The sequence below is a fragment of the Camelus ferus genome, chromosome 7 (genome assembly GCF_009834535.1).
Source record: "Camelus ferus isolate YT-003-E chromosome 7, BCGSAC_Cfer_1.0, whole genome shotgun sequence".
NCBI lineage: Eukaryota > Metazoa > Chordata > Mammalia > Artiodactyla > Camelidae > Camelus > Camelus ferus.
The window spans coordinates 15,638,870-15,657,969 of record NC_045702.1 but is presented as its reverse complement, the minus strand read 5'-3'; the positions used below and the strand labels follow the sequence as shown (position 1 = coordinate 15,657,969).

Sequence of the window (19,100 nt, the reverse complement as noted above, 5' to 3'; positions counted from 1 at the left end):
GAAAAAAATCAGAATCATCTACAACCAGTTTTTCATTTTTCATCCTAGCACGCGAGCTCACATTCTAACCTTTTGCAGCCTGGTCTTTTCCCTCATCACTTTCCAGGAACAGGTTCTTTGAGATCACTGATAAATTGAAAAGAATAGATTCAGTGGTGTTGTCTGTGCAGCCAGGACCCTGAGTGAGCAAAGACTGTCTAAACAGGACACAAAAAGTGCTAACTGTAAAGGAAGAGATGGATGACTTTGCCTACGTTAAGTTAGGAACTCTGTGTCCTGAGCTGTCACGAAGAGCCTGAAAAGTAAGCCACCAAGAGAAGAAACTTTATCTAACGAACTATAGGTATGTATTGTATATATTATTAATATATTTCTATTACATAATTTTTTCAACAAGAAAATACACAACCTAGTAGAGAAGTAGGCAAGAGACTTGAACAGGCACTGGACCAAAAATGTATACTGAGTAAGCATGTGCAAACATGCCCAGCCATAAAGTTGCTGGGGGAAATGCAAATTAAAACCAAGTGAGACGTTGTTACAGATCTACCCAAATGGCTAAAAGTGAGAAGACTGACTATATCAAGTGCTGGGAAGGATGTAAAGTCACTGGCTCTTCCACACATGGCTGATTGAAGTTCAGACCAGTACAACCACTTTGGAAAATGGTCTGGAGATGTCTATTACAGTTGGAAATATGCGTATCCTATGGCTCAGCAACCACTCTTAGATTTATACCCAACTGAAATGCATAGTAAAATAAAATAGCATTATTTTATTTGTAACAGCCCCAAACTACAAACAACCCACATGCCCATCAACAGTATAGTGGATAAATTGTGTTATATTTGTAAAATAGAATACTATACAATAACAAAAGTGAGAAAACTAGAGGTCTGCACTCAACATGGCTGAATCCTACAAATGTAATAATGTATAAAGAAAGTCCGACACACGGAATACATACTATGTGCTTCCATTTACATAAAGATACAAAACAGTAAAAACTAATCTATAGTGTTTGAATTCAGGAAAGTGGTGGTCTTTCTGCCTTTCCCAGATACAATCACTAAAAATAGGTTGGTATTGTCTCCTCTTGAGACTTTTTAATTTTTAAAATACTCTTAATATTTGGAAATTAAACCAAAAAAATGAAAGCTACCTTAATAACAGGGGAGAGAGATTGTGATTGTTTTTTAATATTTCATTATGAAGATTTCCAAACGCACATGAAAGCAGGGAGGATACCCCTGATGAAGTTGGCTTTGCTCGTCACCCAGGTCTGATAATCACTGATACCCACACAGATTTGCTTCAGCTCTGTTTCTCCTGGGCTGAAGTTGTTTTCAAGCGAGCCCTAGACTTCATGCCATCTCACCCCCAGATACTTCAGTAAGAGTCTTGGCTACTTGAGGATGCTTTCTTAGATGATTCCAATCCTAAACTCACACCACCAGGATTAACGATCATCACGTTAATGTCACCCAGTACTCAGATCACACGTGATTTTCTGCGATTGTCCCCATTTGTCTTTCCAGCTGGCTTCTACGGCTGGTTCTGTAAAACAGAGAGGGGCACATGGGGAGCTTCTGGGAGGCAGATGGCATTCTTTTTCTTGACTTGGATATATGAATGTTTCTGTACGTTGTTTATAGCTCAATAAAAATATCTATTAAAGAAAAAACAGAAAAAAAAGTTAGGGAGAAAATATAAACAAAAGGAAAACTTTCCAGGCTCTTCATGGCCCGCTAAAGACACTGCAATAGGCAGAATTCTGAAGACGACCCCCCACAACTACCAACCCCTGGTGATTCAATCAAACACTAACTTGGGTGCAGTTGTGAAGGAACTGAGACGTGATTAACAGGAGCCGAGCCGTATAGTGGGGAGAGCAGCCTGGGTTATGCAGGTGGGCCCAATCGAATCCCTTGAGTCTTTAAAAGTAGAGAAGATTCTCCAGCTGGACTCAGAGAAGCGGCAGGAGAGAGAGCACGGAAGGAGGCAGAGGGAGAGACTCCGAGCTTGAGGAGGCCTGGACCTGCTGGTGCTGGCTTCGTAGACGAGGCTTGAGGGAGGCCTGCGGAAGGTGAGAACCACAGGTCAGCCGCCAGCAGGGAAGTGGAGCTGGATTCACAGCCCGCGGAGTGGATTCTGCTGACCACCTGGCTGAGCAACGGGATGGATTCTCCCCGAGAAAGGCGAGCGGCCCTGCCTACACTTTCATTTCTTTCTTGTGAGACTCTGAGCAGAGAAATCGGACCCGCCAAACTGCTGCCCTCCAGAACTGTGAGATAACCGTGTTGTTGTGAGCGCTGAGTGTGTGCTAGGTTGTTGCAGCAGCTGTGGGAAATAAACCAAACTGCTACCGCGTCTAAGCTCACACCGCCTGCCTCGTGGTGGGCCACGACGCCGAGAGACGAGGTGTCGGGGCGAGGAATAGCCACTTTATTGGGAAAGCCAGCAGACAGACAGGATGGCAGACCAATGTCCTCAAGAACCATATTAATTTGGAGTAGAATTCAGGCTTCATTTATGCTGAGAGAAAAGGGGGAGTGGGGGGGGTGCTCAAGATTAAAGGGTAAAAATGGGTTGCAGACTTCTTGGAGCCACCTGGCTTTCAAGGGAAGCATAGCATTGCTGTGTTCCTGCCTGCTGTCCTACGGCCCCTGCAAAACTTCCAGTTGTTAGCACTTATTTTGACGTAACCGCGCTCATCTCTGCTCCTTAGCCAGGTTTCTAGCCGGAAGGCGAAGAATTTGGCTACAACAAGTAGTAGCCAAAACTAACCCAGAACTGCAGGATGGGAACTTTCTCCAGGGGGCTTAAGTGAGCTAGTTGGGCACAAGCAACATTGCTCACTCTTTGTGTGCAGGGCTAATGTAATTGAACACACCAGCCTAAGGATGTGGGAGGCTGGTTCAAGGTTACCGAATTAATTTGTGTGGACCCTGCTCTCTGCCTCCGCGGGGGAGCTTGCTTTCTCTGCTCAGGTTCGAACCTGAATGAATTTGTTATTGTTCCGAATAACAAACCCAAAGCCAAGGTAGACTCAGCACAAGATTGATTCAACAGCCAAAGAATGGCGACGTGGAACTAAGTTCACAGATCAACTTCTTGCCCACCTGGCGAGGGGGATGTAATTTTAGAGTGAAGACAGGGCAGAGGAGTGAGGCTAATGATGGCACTAGTTTACCTGGGAAGAGGCTGGGCTATTTGGAGGGAGTGGGGTGCCACCCCCTTTCTATCCTGTTTTGGTTCTTAATATCTGGCCATGGCTGTGGGTAGGTGTGTCATTTAATGTGCTAATGTAGTCAAATCAGCGTAGAAGGAGACTCAGGGTCTGTTGGAGGTCAGATTCTTAGCCGTTTTGGTTGCAGCTGGTTCCAGCTGGTTTTTTTGTTTGTAGCTTCTTTTCTTCTCTCTGGGCCCTTTAAAGATTTGTTAACTCCTGCTGGTGGTGGGGGTTGGCAGGTTTTGAGCAAAGACCTGCAGCAGCTCTGGCAACATCCACATGGTGTCAGTTCTGTTCTTCCTCTGTTACAAAACTCCTTCCTGGCCTGAGGGGTCCTCCACCATCTAGTCCCATCCTGCTGCTCCTTACAAATCCATTTCCCACCGTGCAGCCTCCGCTGAAGGCCGCCCCCCAGCCTCCCGCAGATATGTGACCTCACTTCCCACTCTGTCCTCTCCCTTCCATACAGGGCGCCTTCCGCCTGGAGCACCCTCCCCACCTCTGGGGGTGCTGCCCCTCCTTCAGGCCTGACGACAGCCTTTCCTCATGTCCCTCTCTTCTCACTTCCAGGCTGGGAATCTCTTTTGCCTACTACGGGGTCATCCTGGCCAGCGCAGAGCTGCTGGAGCGGGACCTGGTCTGTGGCTCGCGGTCCGAGTCCGAGGCAGTGGAGACCGCGGGCGTCTCGGAGGAGAGCCAGAGCCCCTGCCGCTGCCACATGTTTGCCCCCTCCGACTACCGGACCATGATCATCAGCACCATTGGCGAAATTGCTCGTAAATGTGTCTCTGTATCTGGTGGCTCTCTGTTTTGGGTGGGGGACACGCAACTCAGAACTCAGAGGAGAGAAGTGGGACCTGTCATATACTTGGCTCCTGCCTGATGGAACTGAACAAGTTCCCAGATCATGCTGACATGTCTCCAGTGCGGGGAGAAGTCTGGAGGAGCAGAGTTTTGACTTACTGCATCATATCAATTCTAAGACGCATTTTCCCCCCATATTATAACATCTCTAAAAACTGGGATGTGTTTAACAGCAGCTTGTTAGATTTCAGTTGGCAGCACTGTTTCTGTTTTAACAGACATAAAATAATGGTACTTAAAAATCAATGGCACCTGGAATTTGAAAAGCAGAATAAAACATTTAAAATACAGGTCCAGCAAGTTGGCAGTTTACAGTAGACCTACATGCTGTAATAAGTGTCCTGGACATAAATTATCCTTCACACACACCAGTGCTGGTCATTCTCGGACCCACATGGGAGAAGCACATTGAAGGCGTCATGAAGTTGATGATAATGTGTCTGGGTTTTGGCTAGAATATGCATGAAGTTTGGAGTAAGTTGCTTCTTTTTGAAAAGACAGGGAGGAATCCAGGCCAGTGTTGATAAATGCCCTTTGCTTTCAAGGTTCTGAAAATTGTCTGTCATTTTTTCCTAGTGAATCCTTTAAATATCCTGGGCATTAATTTCCTGGGAAGACGGCTGAGCCTTTCTATTACTATGGGATGTACAGCTTTATTCTTCCTTCTCCTTAATATTTGCACTTCAAGGTATTTTCTCTCCAGTTGCTTTGAAACAATCTAGTTTTGTGCAGCGGCTTTAAAATGAGATCTCTTGACCCGTGACATTCAGTGGGGTTCAGGGGAAAGCCGTTTTCACCAGGAGAGTAGAGAACGCGGTGCTTGTTGGACCAGAACAATCTTGCCCAGTACCTGCCCCTCCCACTCCACTCTTGCCCTGATCCGGCCCCTCTCCAGCTCTCACAGGACGCGGGTGCCAGTGTGGGGGTACTCAGTTCACTCACCAAGATATTTAGGATCTTTATGCCAAGCGTCCTGGAGAATGCGGACTGTAGTTGTTGATCAGATTATCCACACCATTGTTAAGATAGTGATGTAGACAACATACCTGTGGTGGGAAAATTCATCGCGCTCTTAATTTGCAACACTAGAGTGGCCTCATTTACAGTATATATCACTTATTCTGCAAACCATACCATTTTTCAGGGGTGGAGACAGAGGTGTGCTCATCAGAGGGGCTGAGCAGGACACTTTGGAGGAACAGGATTGAAGGTTTGAGTCAGACTTTTGCTTTAGGGCCCCCCAAGCAGGCCAGCAGGGAAGCAGCTCCTCCATGGGGAACCTGGTCTCCATGGGTGTGTATTGGCATCTGTAATGCACTTAAATCGGGGCCCCAGAAGGCCCTCCGTGCTGCCTCTGGTAACTTCTCTCATTTCCGGTCCCCCAGTGCTGGTCTCATTGGCTTCCTCTTCATGCTGAGGGCTTTGGTGGCAGCCAACTTCAACACCATCTACATTTACACCGCTGAGGTTAGTCCTGGGGAAGGGGTTGGTGATGTGCAAGGTGAGCTACCTAGACAGGGTGTTCATCCGTTGATAACGTTTCCCTGGCTTCTGTCAACTTGATGACTTTCTAAAAGTGTCCTATTAAAATGACATGGGGCTAGGAGGGGACAGCTCAGTGGCAGAGGGTGTGCTTATGCACAAGGTCCTGGATTCAATCCCCAGTACTTCCATTTTAAAAAAATCATTTTTAAATAAATAAATCTACTTACCTCCTCCACTCCACCAAAAAACAAACAAAAACAAAACAAAACAAAACAAAAAACCCCCAGAAGGTTTATTTGATATAGTCTTTCCCCTGTTCCCAGTGAGTCTAGTGAAAGCCAGTCTGAGAAGAAAGACAGGACCTTCTCCCTTGCTTATTAAACAGCATCCAAGTAAAAAACAACTTTGTCCGTGTACCTTGCTTCCAGAAGAATGAGGGCCTGGTACCTGCTCGTTGCTGATAGAATGTAAAGTCACCCTATTTCTCTTTCTTTTTGAAATTAGAATGTATTTTTCACCTTTATTCTTTTGAACGATCACGTCTCACTCCATCTGTTGTTTGTCATATGTAGCTTAAATTCGAATGTAGTGGTAATTTATTCTTAATTTATTGAAATATATCTACTTAATAGTCTACTTGTGGGGGAGCTAGAGGATTTCCTCACAAACCCCGTTTGAAAGACTTAATATTCCTAGAAATAAGCAATATCTGAATAGGAAACAGTATTTTGACTGGCTTTGTCTCTCACAGAGCCAGAGAAGGTAGGGACTGATGAAGCTGCTTTCATTGCCTTCTTGGGAAAGGTGGAAGTCTGCTCAAAATGCAGAGAGGACACAGCAAAACCATTAAAGCCACAGAGAAATATTCCTTTCCCCTTCCACAGATAAAAATATGGGATTATGATACATTTGACATACACATTCATTCATTTAGTTCCATGAACAAAATCTTCTAAAATCATTGTGAATTTATGAACTTAAAAGTCTATGTGTTTTTTGGTGTGCCTCTAATGTTATATGGGGAATATTCAATTTAACATATTTTGGAATGTGTTCATTGAAAGGGTCGTTTCTAGGTATTTTTAACCTGATACTTATTGTTTTAAAAAAAAATCAAAGATGTGTCCCTGAAGATGATTGTCTTCTATTGTTTCATCTCCTAGAACTCTCAAAAATGAACAAAAACTACCGATAATAGAGCAAAGGTGATCACTATGTATCTGAGTCCATTGTTTTCAACAGCCAGCAGCCTCATTTTCCAGAAAAACTCTGAAAAGGCACTTAACCCCCCAGACCTCTTAAAAATACAGCAGTGTCCTCTGAGGCAGGAAAGCATCTTGTTTTTGCATTTGACAGAGGGTGGTTAACACGATGTGTCCAAGTAAAGAGGGTACGTGCTTTGCTTTAGTGAATTGATAAAAACTGATCAATATTATATAGCATTAAGAGAAAAATTCCAAAATTAAATTCCTTCATAGTCTCCCTATAATTTTACTTATTAAATACTTGCTTATTCAGAATTCTGAATCAATAAGTACAGATGAATGAAGCTTTACTATAAATGCAGGAAAATTGTAGCAAGAAAGTAGACTCTGCCGTAAGGGTCAGCAGCACAAACCTGGTGAATGGTGTAGCGTGTCTGGCACGCTGGTCAGTTCCTTTCGCAGCACCTGTATTGAAGGTTTGGTAGGATTGTTATTTGGGGAGTGTTTTCTTCCCGTTCAGTAGAACCGCCTCTGTACTTTCATAGCCCTAAAGTGGAAATCTTCCGTCTGATTCCAGGGCTTAACTTTCTAAACTCACATTCGGAATATTCAATTAAACACGTTCTTTGTGCACTTAACAAAAAATTTGTGAGTGTTAACTTTTTTTCCTGGTGTTGTTAAAAGTCAGAGCTGTGTATCTGAGGAAATGAACACCTTCTATTCTATATCCTATACATCTCAGAATATTTGGTGTTTTATGTATATGGAAGCCTGACCTCGCGAGGGCAGGCAGAGGACTGGGGAAGGAAGGGTCTAAACTAACTGATACTTCTATTTCCTCCCCTCCAGGTCTACCCCACGACGATGCGAGCTTTGGGGATGGGGACCAGCGGCTCCCTGTGTCGCATTGGAGCAATGGTGGCGCCATTCATATCCCAGGTACAGCCCAGGGGTCTCTGTGGGGAGGATATGTCTAAGGGAGGTGGGGGAAGAGGGACCTGGGTCTTTTCGGGTTAAGGTTTAACTGAGGATTTGTTGATATGAGTTTTCTTGAGGTGCTGTTTTCTGATTATTTGGCGAATTTGGGGAGGAGAAAAGGCTAAATTAATGCTTCCAGGCTTTCTGTCGGTCAATAGCATGTATTGCGTTGCATGAAGGGTTTGGATTTTGCTGGACGTTGTTGGGGGAGGATGCAAAAGACAAGGCTAACACAGGAGCTTGAGCAGTTGGATGACACGGGACCCCAACCTTGACACTGTTGAGGGTGCAGTTGGAAAATTGTGCAGTGAGGCTGAACCAGGGTACAGGGAGGTGGCCCTGGGCAGGGTAAGTCCAGCGCTCAGGCCGACCAAGTGCAGGCTGGGAGAAAACCCAGGGGTGACCTGGACTGTTGGATGGGGCCTTGTTTCAGGAGAGAAACAGAGGTAGATTTGGTGACCTGCATGGCCATGGTCAGTTTGCCCCCCCTGCACTGATGGTTCTCCATTGGCCATGAGAAACGGATATCCACCTGAGCTGGCTAAAGCCAAGGAGCCAGTGAGGCTGTTGCTGCAAAACCGAGCTCTGTACCCTGAAAATGGATTGAGACCCTGAGGCAGAGTTTTGGGAGGATTGGAAAAGATTTATTGCTTTGCCAGGCAAAGGGAGTCACAGCAGGCTCACGCCTTAGAGACTGAATCCCTCTCGGAGTTGGGGTCTTGAAGTTTAACAGAAAAAAACTGGATGGAACAGAAAAGGTGGTAACAATCAGGGCGCTTTACAGGGTGCAGCTACATCGCCCTTAACCTCCATGAATCTTTCTGGCGTCCTGGGGGAACTGCAGAGGGTCTGTCCATTCTTCTGAGATTATCAGCTCATTACCTTCTTCCTGGAACATGGCCTCTGGGTTAAAACTATTGTAAAGAATGTAAGGGAGGAGTTTGGGGGTTACTTAGCACAAAAGCAGTAAGGGAGAGAAAGCAAACTGCAGGATTTCTTGGTCAGAAAGAATCAGCAGACAATTTCAGCATCAGGGAAGTTAGTTCATTTCCTACTCCTTCAAGGCTGGGCCCTGGGTGGGCCTGATCCAGGCAGTCTGGGGCCCATGGTCACGCCTCCACCTCTCCGAGCATTCAGGCTTTACTCTTTTCTGAAGACCACTGTGCAATGCTTGCCCACAAATCCTAAACATATGTCCTTAGATCCAGCCACCAGAAGACACTGATGTACTCTTTGCATCCCAGAAAGATGCTCTCTTTGCATCCCACTGGCCAGGTCTGGTCAGTTGTTCATACTTGAGCTCAGTCAGTTGTGCCCAAGAGTCAGGTTTATGTGCTAATGCACCTGGGGAGGGGTAGTTTCAGAGCAAGGGGGTTGATGTGGCTGAGCAGACTCTAATGTGTATTTCCTATCATTTAACAGGGGATTCTTTTTTTTTTTTAATTGAAGAACCATCAGTTACAATGTGTCAATTGTAATGTCCCAGTCATACGTATACATATATTTGTTTTCATATTCTTTTTCATTAAAGGTTTTTTATAAGCAATTGAACATAGTTCCCTGGGCTATACAGCAGAAACTTTTTAAAATCTATTTTTATATATAGTGGCTAACGTTTGTAAATCTCAAACTCCCAAATTTATCCCTTCCCACTCCCTGGTAACTAACTGTAAGATTGTTTACTATGTCTGTGAGTCTGTTTCTGTTTTGTAGATGAGTTCATAGTGTCCTTTTTTTTTCTTTTTAGATTCCATATATGAGTGATATCATATGGTATTTTTCTTTCTCTTTCTGCCTTACTTCACTTAGAATGATGATCTCTAGGTCCATCCATGTCGCTGCAAATGGCGTTATTTTATTCTTTTTATGGCTGAGTAGTATTCCTTTTTAACAGGGGATTTTGCTACTACCTTAAAACTATTTGGGAAATGTTTTGCCCACTGATCTTATTTAAAAATAAGGGCAGTTTTGGTCTTGCAGTTTTGCTTCTTAAAGTTCTTCTGCATGTACTATTTAACCATTTTCAGAAAAGAACATAATGGTGAAAGATAGCAGTAAAATATTAATCCAATTTTTGGATGATCAGATTGAGGTATAGTTTATTTTCCAGACTTTAATTAGGAATTGAGTCTCTTGGTTCTCAACCACTTGGAACATTTTCTCTGGGTATTTGAGGCCACCCTGCTTTTGGTGACTTTGTGGACCAAGAAAGAGTCTCAACTGGGACCAGGTCTCCCGGGGCTTACGGCTCTGCTCTGCTTAGCATCCTGCCTGGGGAGTTCTCAGCTCTTTACAGTTGAAGTGTCCACATTTCTATGCCCCTATCATCTGTAAAATAAAGATAAACAATGGCACCCACTACATAGATTTGTTCTGAGTATTAAATGAAATTAATACATGCAAGGCACTGAGCCCAACATTTGACACATAATAAGCACTTAATGGTAGCTGGTAATGATAACAATGATCAATAACAATCAAGGCCAAATGCTAGATAGTCATATAAATATCCCTCAATAACAAAGATACTTTGAGCTCAGGTTATTTCAATCACTATGCAATCGGAATGCTTTGCTTTCCTCACCAGGATTGGGATGGGAAGGTAGCATCTGGGAAGATTTGCTTGTTCCTAGGATATTTGCCTGGGTTTTGGGTGGGACGAGCTGCTCCAAATAGACAGTAGAGCTTGGTGTCACTCTCAGGAGGCGCTCAGTCCGTGTATCCTTGGACGTGGTTCTCTGACTTCAGTGCATATCAGATCTTCCAGGGTCACTTGATATCGTGAAGACTCCTGGACTTCACCCAGAGATTCTGATTCTGTACATGGGACCATGCCTACAGTTTTAACAAGTTCCCAGAGTGAATCTGATGCCATTGGTCTATGGACTAGTGAGACGCACGGCCATCAACAGGGACGATACCAACGGGGAGACAAGCTTTACTTTCACTTAATTCTTCTTCCTTCCCTTCCCCCTGCCCTTCCCCTTCCCTCTCTCCTCCTCTTTATTTTGTCCTTCATTTTAGGAACTTACTTTAGTGACCCATTTGACAAGGCGTTTTCAGAGTAATTCTCTACAAATTCTAGGTACCCTCTTACACAGTTTGGCAGTTAGAATGCCAAAAACGACTCCGTGAGCCACAGCCTATATTTGATAGAATAGAATTGAGAATTTATCCCAGTGCAACATTCAGCCAGCACTTTCTGCACACTTACTCTGCCTGGCCTGGTTCTAGTTTGTTTATTTGCAGCAGTAAATAAGCCAGACCAGGTTCCAGTGGTGTGCTGGTGCCGGCTTGCTCTGGCTTGTGAAAGCCGATGGCTCAATTTTCAAGAAGTTATTTCGCAAGAAGTTAGTATGTCACACTGTAGCTCGAAATTAGCATGGTGGTAGCAAGTATCCCAAGGCCATAGGCAAATGGGTGTTTTGGGAAAGCCTGTTAAACATTTGACAGTGTACCGCAAGACTCCTGCTCTCAGGAGACTCACTTTCAAGTTGGTTACTTTACACGTAGGTAAACAATTAAGATGATTCAAATAATTTATTTGAATTATCTTTGTATCTGTAAAGCACCCATCTTGAAAGGAAGTTGGAAGGAACGATAATGAGTAAAAGGGGTGACAGTCATTTAAAAGGCAAAGCTTCATTTTAGCCAATATTTTATAAAAACTGTAAATGGGATATAGCCTTTAAAAAATTGTGAATCACTATATTGTACACCTGTAACTTATATAATATGGTACAGCAACTGTACTTCAGTGAAAAAAATTATTTAAAAAAATTTTTAAAAATGACAGGGCCTCTCTGGGAAGGTGACATTGAAGGTGAGACCTCAAGTATGAAATGTTGACAACTTGTAAAGGGAAACAGCATTTCAGGTGGGATGACAGCTGGTCCAAGGTCCTGGAGGTGGGAAGAGATTGGTGTGTTCTTGGGATAGAAAACAGCCGTGGCGAGCACAGTGCGGAGAAGCACAGGGAGAGGGTGTGCCTCAGAGTCATCCTGAGGGCTTTGGACTTTTTTCTTAGTGGGAAATAGTTGAAGAGGTTTAAACAGTGACATGATCAATTCTGCATTTTAAAAAAAGCACCCTGGTTGCTAAATAGTGAATTGGCGCGGGACTGGGAAGAGCAAGGGTTGAACAAGCTTATCATGAGACTCTCATTTCCCATTGCCATGTACTCATAAGAAGAGGGAGGTTTTCAAATTTTTGAAAACCCTTTCTCTTACAGTATAAAGATAGATACAGGAAAACAGTACATTAAAAATTTAAATTTCTGCCCGGGGTGAGAGAAATACTAAACAAGGATGAAAGACAAACCTTTATCTTTCAAGGGTCTCAAAATACCCTAACTGAATTGCCACAGCTGAGCAATGATTTCGTTGTCCTATTGAATAACCGACCCTCTCCAGAAGCATGGAAACAATCCATGCATAAGATGACACACAACTAAACAGGTTAACGGGAATTTTAAAAAATCTATCCATTTCATAGTTTCATCACTTGATTTCTAGTAAGCAATAAACTGAGAAACTACACTGTCAAAGATAAACAAAGCCAGACGTTAACGCAGGAAGGACAGATTTTAACTAGTAATAACTGTTGCAGTAGGGAGAGGAGTCCAGTGAACTGAATTTATCTCTGTACACAGCTGACTGGGCTTTTTAAAGGGAGGAAGGGGATTAGCACTAGTAGAGTCTCAGGAGAGAAGGGGGAGTGAAAAATTGCAAAAAGTGAGAAGAGACGGTCGATCCATGTGAAACCCGGACAGGGGCCCTATTTTCAGGTGTTGATTGGAACAAACTACTCTTTTTGGCAGCTTGGTGTTTCCTCAGGCAGGCACTTGATGGATGGCTAGGGCCATCTAGGGGTAGGGTCTTGAGCTGTTAGAAACTGAGTATTTCTCCGAATCCTTATCGATCATGGTTGACGCCTAGATGAGAAGAGGCTTAGAAAAGCCTGGCTAGAGTTTGGTCAAGGAGAAAGTCTTTGTCAGTGTCAAGTGTGCTTCATAAGGACATTTGTGTTGATGGTATTTGCAGTGACTTAAGAGATTTTCCAAAGGCAGCTTTGACCACATGTGATTTTTCCTTCCACACTGAAAACACAAAAATTAAAACTAGAAAGAAAATTTTACTAAGTAATATTTTACTAGCGATAACAAATATTTTACTAGAGATAACAAATGTTTTAATGAAGCTCTTATAGTATATCTAAGCATATGTACATATCAATCTGCATATACAGTTTACCCAGATATGATCATAGTTCATATGCTTTTTTAATTGAGATAAAATTGATACATAATGTTATATTAATCTCAGGTGTACAACATAGTGATTCCACGTATATATTACAAAATGATCACAATAAGTCTAGTTAACATCCATTACCGTACACAGTTATACATTTTTTTAATGAAAAATTTTAAGATTTACTCTTAGCAACTTGCAAATATACAATACAGTATTAACTATAGTCACCATGCTGTGTATTACAGCCCTATGACTTATTTATTTTATAACTGCAAGTTTGTACTTTTTGATCCCTTTCACCTATTTTCACCCCACCCCCCTGTCTCTGTCAACCAGCAATCTGTTCTCTGCATCTACAAGTTTGTTTTAGATTCCATAAAAGTCAGATCATCCAGTATTTGCCTTTCTGTACCTGGCTTATTTCACTTAGCGTAATGCCCTCAAAGTCCATCCATGCTGTTGCAAGTGCCAGGATTTCCTTCTTTTTTGTGGCTGAATAATATTCCACGGTGTATATACATGCCACATTTACTTTACTATTCATCCACTGATAGACACATAGGTTGTTCCCATGTTTTGGCTGTTGTAAATAATGCTGCAGTGAACATGGGAGTGCAGATACCTCTTTGAGTTAGTTTTTTTGTTGTTGTTGCTGTTCTTTAAATAGATATCCAGAAGTGGAATTGCTGGATCATATGATAGTTCTATTTTCACTTTTTTGAGGAGCTGCCATACTGTTTTCCATAGTGGCTGCATCAATTTATATTCCAAGAGTGAACAAGTGTCCCCTTGTCTCCACATCCTCAGCAACACTTGTGATCTCCTGCCTTTTTGATGATAGCCATTCTAACAGGTGTGAGGTGATGTTGCACTGTGGTTTTGATTTGCATTTCCCTGATGATTAGTGATGTTGAGCATATTTTCAGGTACCTGTTGGGCATCCCTATGTCATCTTTGGAAAAATGTCTATTCATATCCTATGCTCATTTTTAAATGAATTGTTAGTTTTCTTGTTACTGAGTTGTATGAGTTCTTTTTATATTTTGGATATTAATTCCCTTATCAGATATATGATTTGCAGGTACTTTATTCCATTCAGTAGGTTGCCTTTTCACTTTGATGGTTTTCTTTGTAGAGCTTTTTAGTTTGAAATAGTTTCACTTGTTTACATTTGCTTTTGTTGCCTTTGCTTTTGGTGTCAAATCCAAAAAAAACAAACAAAAAACCCCCAAAAAACCATGAAGACCAATGCGAAGGAGCTTACCACCTATGTTTTCTTCTAGTTTTATGCTTTTGGGTCTTATGTTGGAGTCTTTAATTCATTTTGTGTTGACTTTTATGTATGTTTTAAGACAGTGGTCCAGTTTCATGCTTTTGCATGTGGCTGTCCAGTTTCCCCAGCACCATTTATTGAAGAGACTGTCCTTTTCACTATGTGTGTTCTTCGCTTCTTTGTCATAAATTAATTGACCATAAATGCATAGGTTTCTGGGCTGTCTATTTTGTTCCATTGATGTATATTTCTATTTTTATGCCAATATCATACTGTTTTGGTTACTATAGTTTTGCAGTATAGTTTGGAATCAGGAAGCGTGATGCCTCCAACTTTGTCCTAATTCTTAAGATTGCTTTGGCTATTTGGGGTGTTTGTGATTGCATACAAATTTTAGCATTGTTTGTTCTATTTCTGTGAAACGTGACATTGGAATTTTGGTACAGATTGCACTGAATCTGTAGATTGCTTTGGATGGGATGGGCATCTTAGCAATATTAATTCTTCTAATTCATGAGCACAGACTATCTTTTCACTTACTTGTGTCTTCAATTTCCTTCATCAATGTCAGAATTTCACCTCCTGGTTAAATTTATTCCTAGGTATTTTATTCTTTTTGATGCAATTGTAAATGGGATTTTCTTAATTTCTCTTTGTTAATAGAAACACAGTGGGTTTTTATATATTGGTTTTGTATCCTGCCATTTTACTGAATTCATTTATTGGTTCTAACATTTTTTTGTGTGGAATCTTTGAGGTTTTCTATACATAATGTCATGTCATCTGCAGATAGTGACAGTTTTACTTCTTCCTTTCCAATTTGGATGCCTTTTATTTTTCTTGCCTGATTGCCCTGCCTGGGGCCCAATACTATGTTGAATAAGTGGCTAGAGTGGACGTCTGTGTCTTGTTCTTGATGTTAGAGGAAAAGCTTTCGACCAATGAATACAATGTTAACTGTGGGCTTGTCATATGAGCTTTATTATGTTGAGATATGTTCCCCCTATACTCACTTTGTTGAAAGTTCTATCATGAATGGTTGTTGAATTTTGTCAAATGCTTTTCTGCATCTATTGAGATAACCATGATTTTTAGTCCTTCCTTTTGTTAATATGGAGTATCTCATTGATTTGCAGATGTTGAACTATCTTTGCATCCCTGGAATAAATCCTGCTTGATTATGGTGTATGGTCCTTTTAATATATTGTTGAATTTGGTTTGCTAATATTTTGTTGAGGATTTTTGCATTTCTGTTCATCAGGGGTGTTGTCCTGTACTTTTCTATTCTTGTGACATCCGTATCTGGTTTTGGTATCAAGGAGATGCTGGCCTCATAAAATGAGTTGGGAAGTATTCCTTTCTCTTCTGTTTTTTGGAAAAGTTAGAGAGAGTGGTATTCTTTAAATGTTCAGTAGAATTCAACAGTGAAGCCATCTGGTCCTGGACCTTTGTTTGTTGGGAAGTTCTTGATTACTGATTCAATCTCCTTACTAGTAATTGGCCTGTTCAGATTTTCTATTTCTTCATGATTCACTCTTGGTAGGTTGTATGTTTCTAGGAATTTATCCATTTCTCCTAAGTTTTCCAATTTGTTGGTGTATAATTTTTCATAGTGGTCTCTTATGACTCTTTGTATTCCTGTGGTATCAGTTGTAATGTGTCCTTTTTCATTTCTGATTTTGAGGTTTTTTTTCTTAGTGAGTCTAGCTAAAAGTTTGTCAATTTTGTTTATCTTTGTTAAAAAAGAAAGCTCTCAGTTTCATTGATCTTTTCTATTGTCTTTTTAGTCTCTATTTCATTATTTTCCACTCTGATCTTTGTTATTTCCTTCCTTCTACTAACTTTGAGCTTCATTTATTCTTTTTCTAGTTCCTTGAGGTGTAACATTGGATTATTTATTTTATATCTTGTTTCTTGATGTAGGCATTTATTGCTATGAACTTCCTTTCAGAATTGCTTTTGCTGCATCCATAAGTTTTGTTGGTGTTTTTTGATTCTCTGAACTTTTCCTTCACCCATTGGTTGTTCTGTAGCATGTTATTTGTTTGCCACATATTTGTGAACTTTCCAGTTTCTTCTTGTAATTGATTTCTAGTTTCATACCATTATGATTAGAAAAGATGCTTAATAATGATTTCAATCTTCTTAAATTTATTGAGACTTCTCTTGTGGCCTAACATGTGATCTATCCTGGAGAATGTTCCATATGCATTTGTGAAGAATGTGTATACTGTTTCTTTTGATGGAATGTTCTCTATAGAGCTGTTAAGTCAATCTGGCCTAATGTGTTGTTTAAGGCCAGCATTTCCTTATTGATTTTCTGTTTGGATGACTTATTCATGGTGAAAGCGGGGTATTAAAGTCCCCTATTATTGTATTGCCATCTGTTTCTCCCTTTAGATCTGTTAATATTTATTTGCTTTGTACATTTAGGTGCTCCTATATGGGTGCATAAATATTTACAAATATTATATCCTCTTATTAGGTTGACCCCTTTATTATTATGTAGTGGCCTTCTTTGTCATTTATTACAGTCTTTCTCTTAAAGTCTCTTTTATCTGATGAAAGTATAACTACTTCCATTTGCATGGAATACTTTTTCTATACTTTCACTTCCAGTCTATGTGTGTCTCTATATCTGAAGTGAGTCCCTTGTAGGCAACATACAGATGGGTCATTTTTTTTTTTAAATCCATTTAGTCACTCTGTCTTTTGATTGAAGAATTTAGCCCTTTTACATTTAAAGTAATTGTTGATAGGTATATACTTACTGCCATTTTTTTGTTGTCTTCTGCCCTTTTTCCTTGGTTTATTTCTGTTTCTACAGCTCTCCCTTTGTGATTTGATGATTTTCTGTAGTGGTACAGTTGGATTCATTTCTCTTTATTTTTTGTTTATCTACTACAGGTTTTTGCTTTGTGGCTACCGTGAGGCTTACATAAGACATCTTATAGATACAACGGTCTCTTAATTTGATAGCAACTTAAGTTCAAATGCTTTCTAAAGCTCTACATTTTTATTCCCCACCCACATTTTATGTTCTTGATGTCACAATTTACCTGTTTTTATCTTGAGTATCCATTAACAAATTATTGTAGTTATAGTTGTTTCTACTTCTTTGGGGTGGGGCTGAGGGAAAGCACAAAGATGGCATCTGCCAGCCTCCCAGGTCTCTGGAGAGGATTATAGTTGGTCCCTAGATGTGTGTTTAACTAGAAGCCTGCCTCTCAGGTTGCAACTGTGAAGAGAAGCTAATAGGCCTCTTTTCCCCAGAGAAGGTGTTTCAGTCTGCTGGGTCTCAACTGCTGTGCCGTGGGGTGTAGCTCTTTCTCTGTTTATTGCATTCTTGTGGGACCTATGAACATAAGCCCTGCTGGCCACCAGAACCAGGTAGTCAAGGGCTGTCCCCTGGCAGTAACCACAAAAATGGTGGGGCACCACACATGTGCACAAGTGTCTTCCTGGGAGATACCAGAGGTCTGGACCAAGGCAGAGGGAGAGTGCAAAGTTGGTACCTGCCAGCTTCCGTCTTTGGAGAGTATTCCAGTAGACAACTAGATGTATGTTAAAGTGGATGCCTGCCCCATAGGGTGATGCCTTAAAATAGACAAATAAGCCTCTTTCACAGAAAGACTGGATGTGTTTCAGTGCGCTGCCTCTGCCCTGGGCCCCAGGTGAGCAGCCAGGTGAGTCCAAGTGAACCTGCCAAAAATAATGCTCAGTTTGCTTTAGCCTTGTCTCATGGATGCAAGCCCCATTGGCTTTCAAAACTAGACATTTTGAGGGTTCATCTCTCAGGTGCAGGTCTTAAAAGCTAGGGTGCCAGATGTGGGGTTCAAACCCTTCCCTCCTCATGGAGAAGCTCAAGGTTGTGAGTCCCCCTCTTACTGTGGGTCACTGAACTGGGCAGGGGATGTTCATGGTAAGATTGTGTCTCAGCCTCTCCTATCCATTTTGATGTGGGTTTGTTTGTTTGCCCAACGTGTAGGAGCCACTCAGCTAGTTTTTGAGTTTCTTTCAGAGGATATTGTTTTGTATGTAGCTGTAGATTCAGTGTGCCTGTAAGAGGAGGCAAGTTCATCTTGAACCCGGACCTTCATGGACTTTCTATAGCCTGCCTTTGGCATGCAGCAATATGTTGCAGACATTTTTCATGGCGATAAAGATAAAAGTCAAGCCCTTTTTCTGAAAATGCCATTATACTTACATTCCAAAAGTTACTTTCAATTGCTTTGTCATTTCTGTATTAAATGCCTAGACTATTTGATATTTATCTATTATAAACACAGTTAGAAGCACCTTTGTGTGTATGTTTTTACCCAACTATGCCATTATCTCTTTAGGATAAATTCCTAGAAATTGGATTGGTAGGTCAAGGGGTCTGCTCGTTTTCCATTTTGATACACTGTGCTAAAATTCTCTCTGGAAGGTTGTGCCAATGTGTTCGGCCCCACTGCTTCATACGTTTGCCCACTGGTTTTGTTTGTCCTTTTCATCTTTGCCAGTCTTAACTGTCAATAAATCTCTTTGTTACTGAAATTCATCTTCCTTTGATTAGAAATGAACCTGAGGCCGACCTCGTGGCACAACGGTAGTGCGTCTGACTCCAGAAATGAACCTGAATGTTGTTTTCATATTTTAATTGGGTGTTTATTTTTTTTAGCTTGCTCGTTCAGGTCCCTGTCCATTTTTCAATTTGGTCTTTAAGACATTGATTTGTGAGAGTCCTTCATATACATAAATGATTTTAATCATTTGTCTGACATACTGCAAGTATTTCCCAATTTTCCATTTATCTTTCATTCTTT

General features: G+C 41.4%; 1 protein-coding gene across 9 annotated transcripts in view; it reads left to right on the top strand.

Annotated features, from left to right (window-relative positions):
• SVOPL (SVOP like) overlaps positions 1–19,100 on the top strand; it is a 65,653-nt gene that overhangs the window by 33,887 nt on the left and 12,666 nt on the right. For 7 of the 9 annotated variants that reach the window (XM_032483444.1, XM_032483443.1, XM_032483446.1 and 4 more), the window contains 4 exons: positions 3,803–4,008; positions 4,673–4,784; positions 5,482–5,563; positions 7,636–7,725. In XM_032483444.1, coding sequence (XP_032339335.1) covers positions 3,803–4,008; positions 4,673–4,784; positions 5,482–5,563; positions 7,636–7,725 — 490 coding nt within the window. Of the gene's footprint in view, positions 1–3,802; positions 4,009–4,672; positions 4,785–5,240; positions 5,564–7,635; positions 7,726–19,100 lie in introns of those variants that run through there. The other 2 variants (XR_004321287.1, XR_004321288.1) reach the window with 2 other exon arrangements.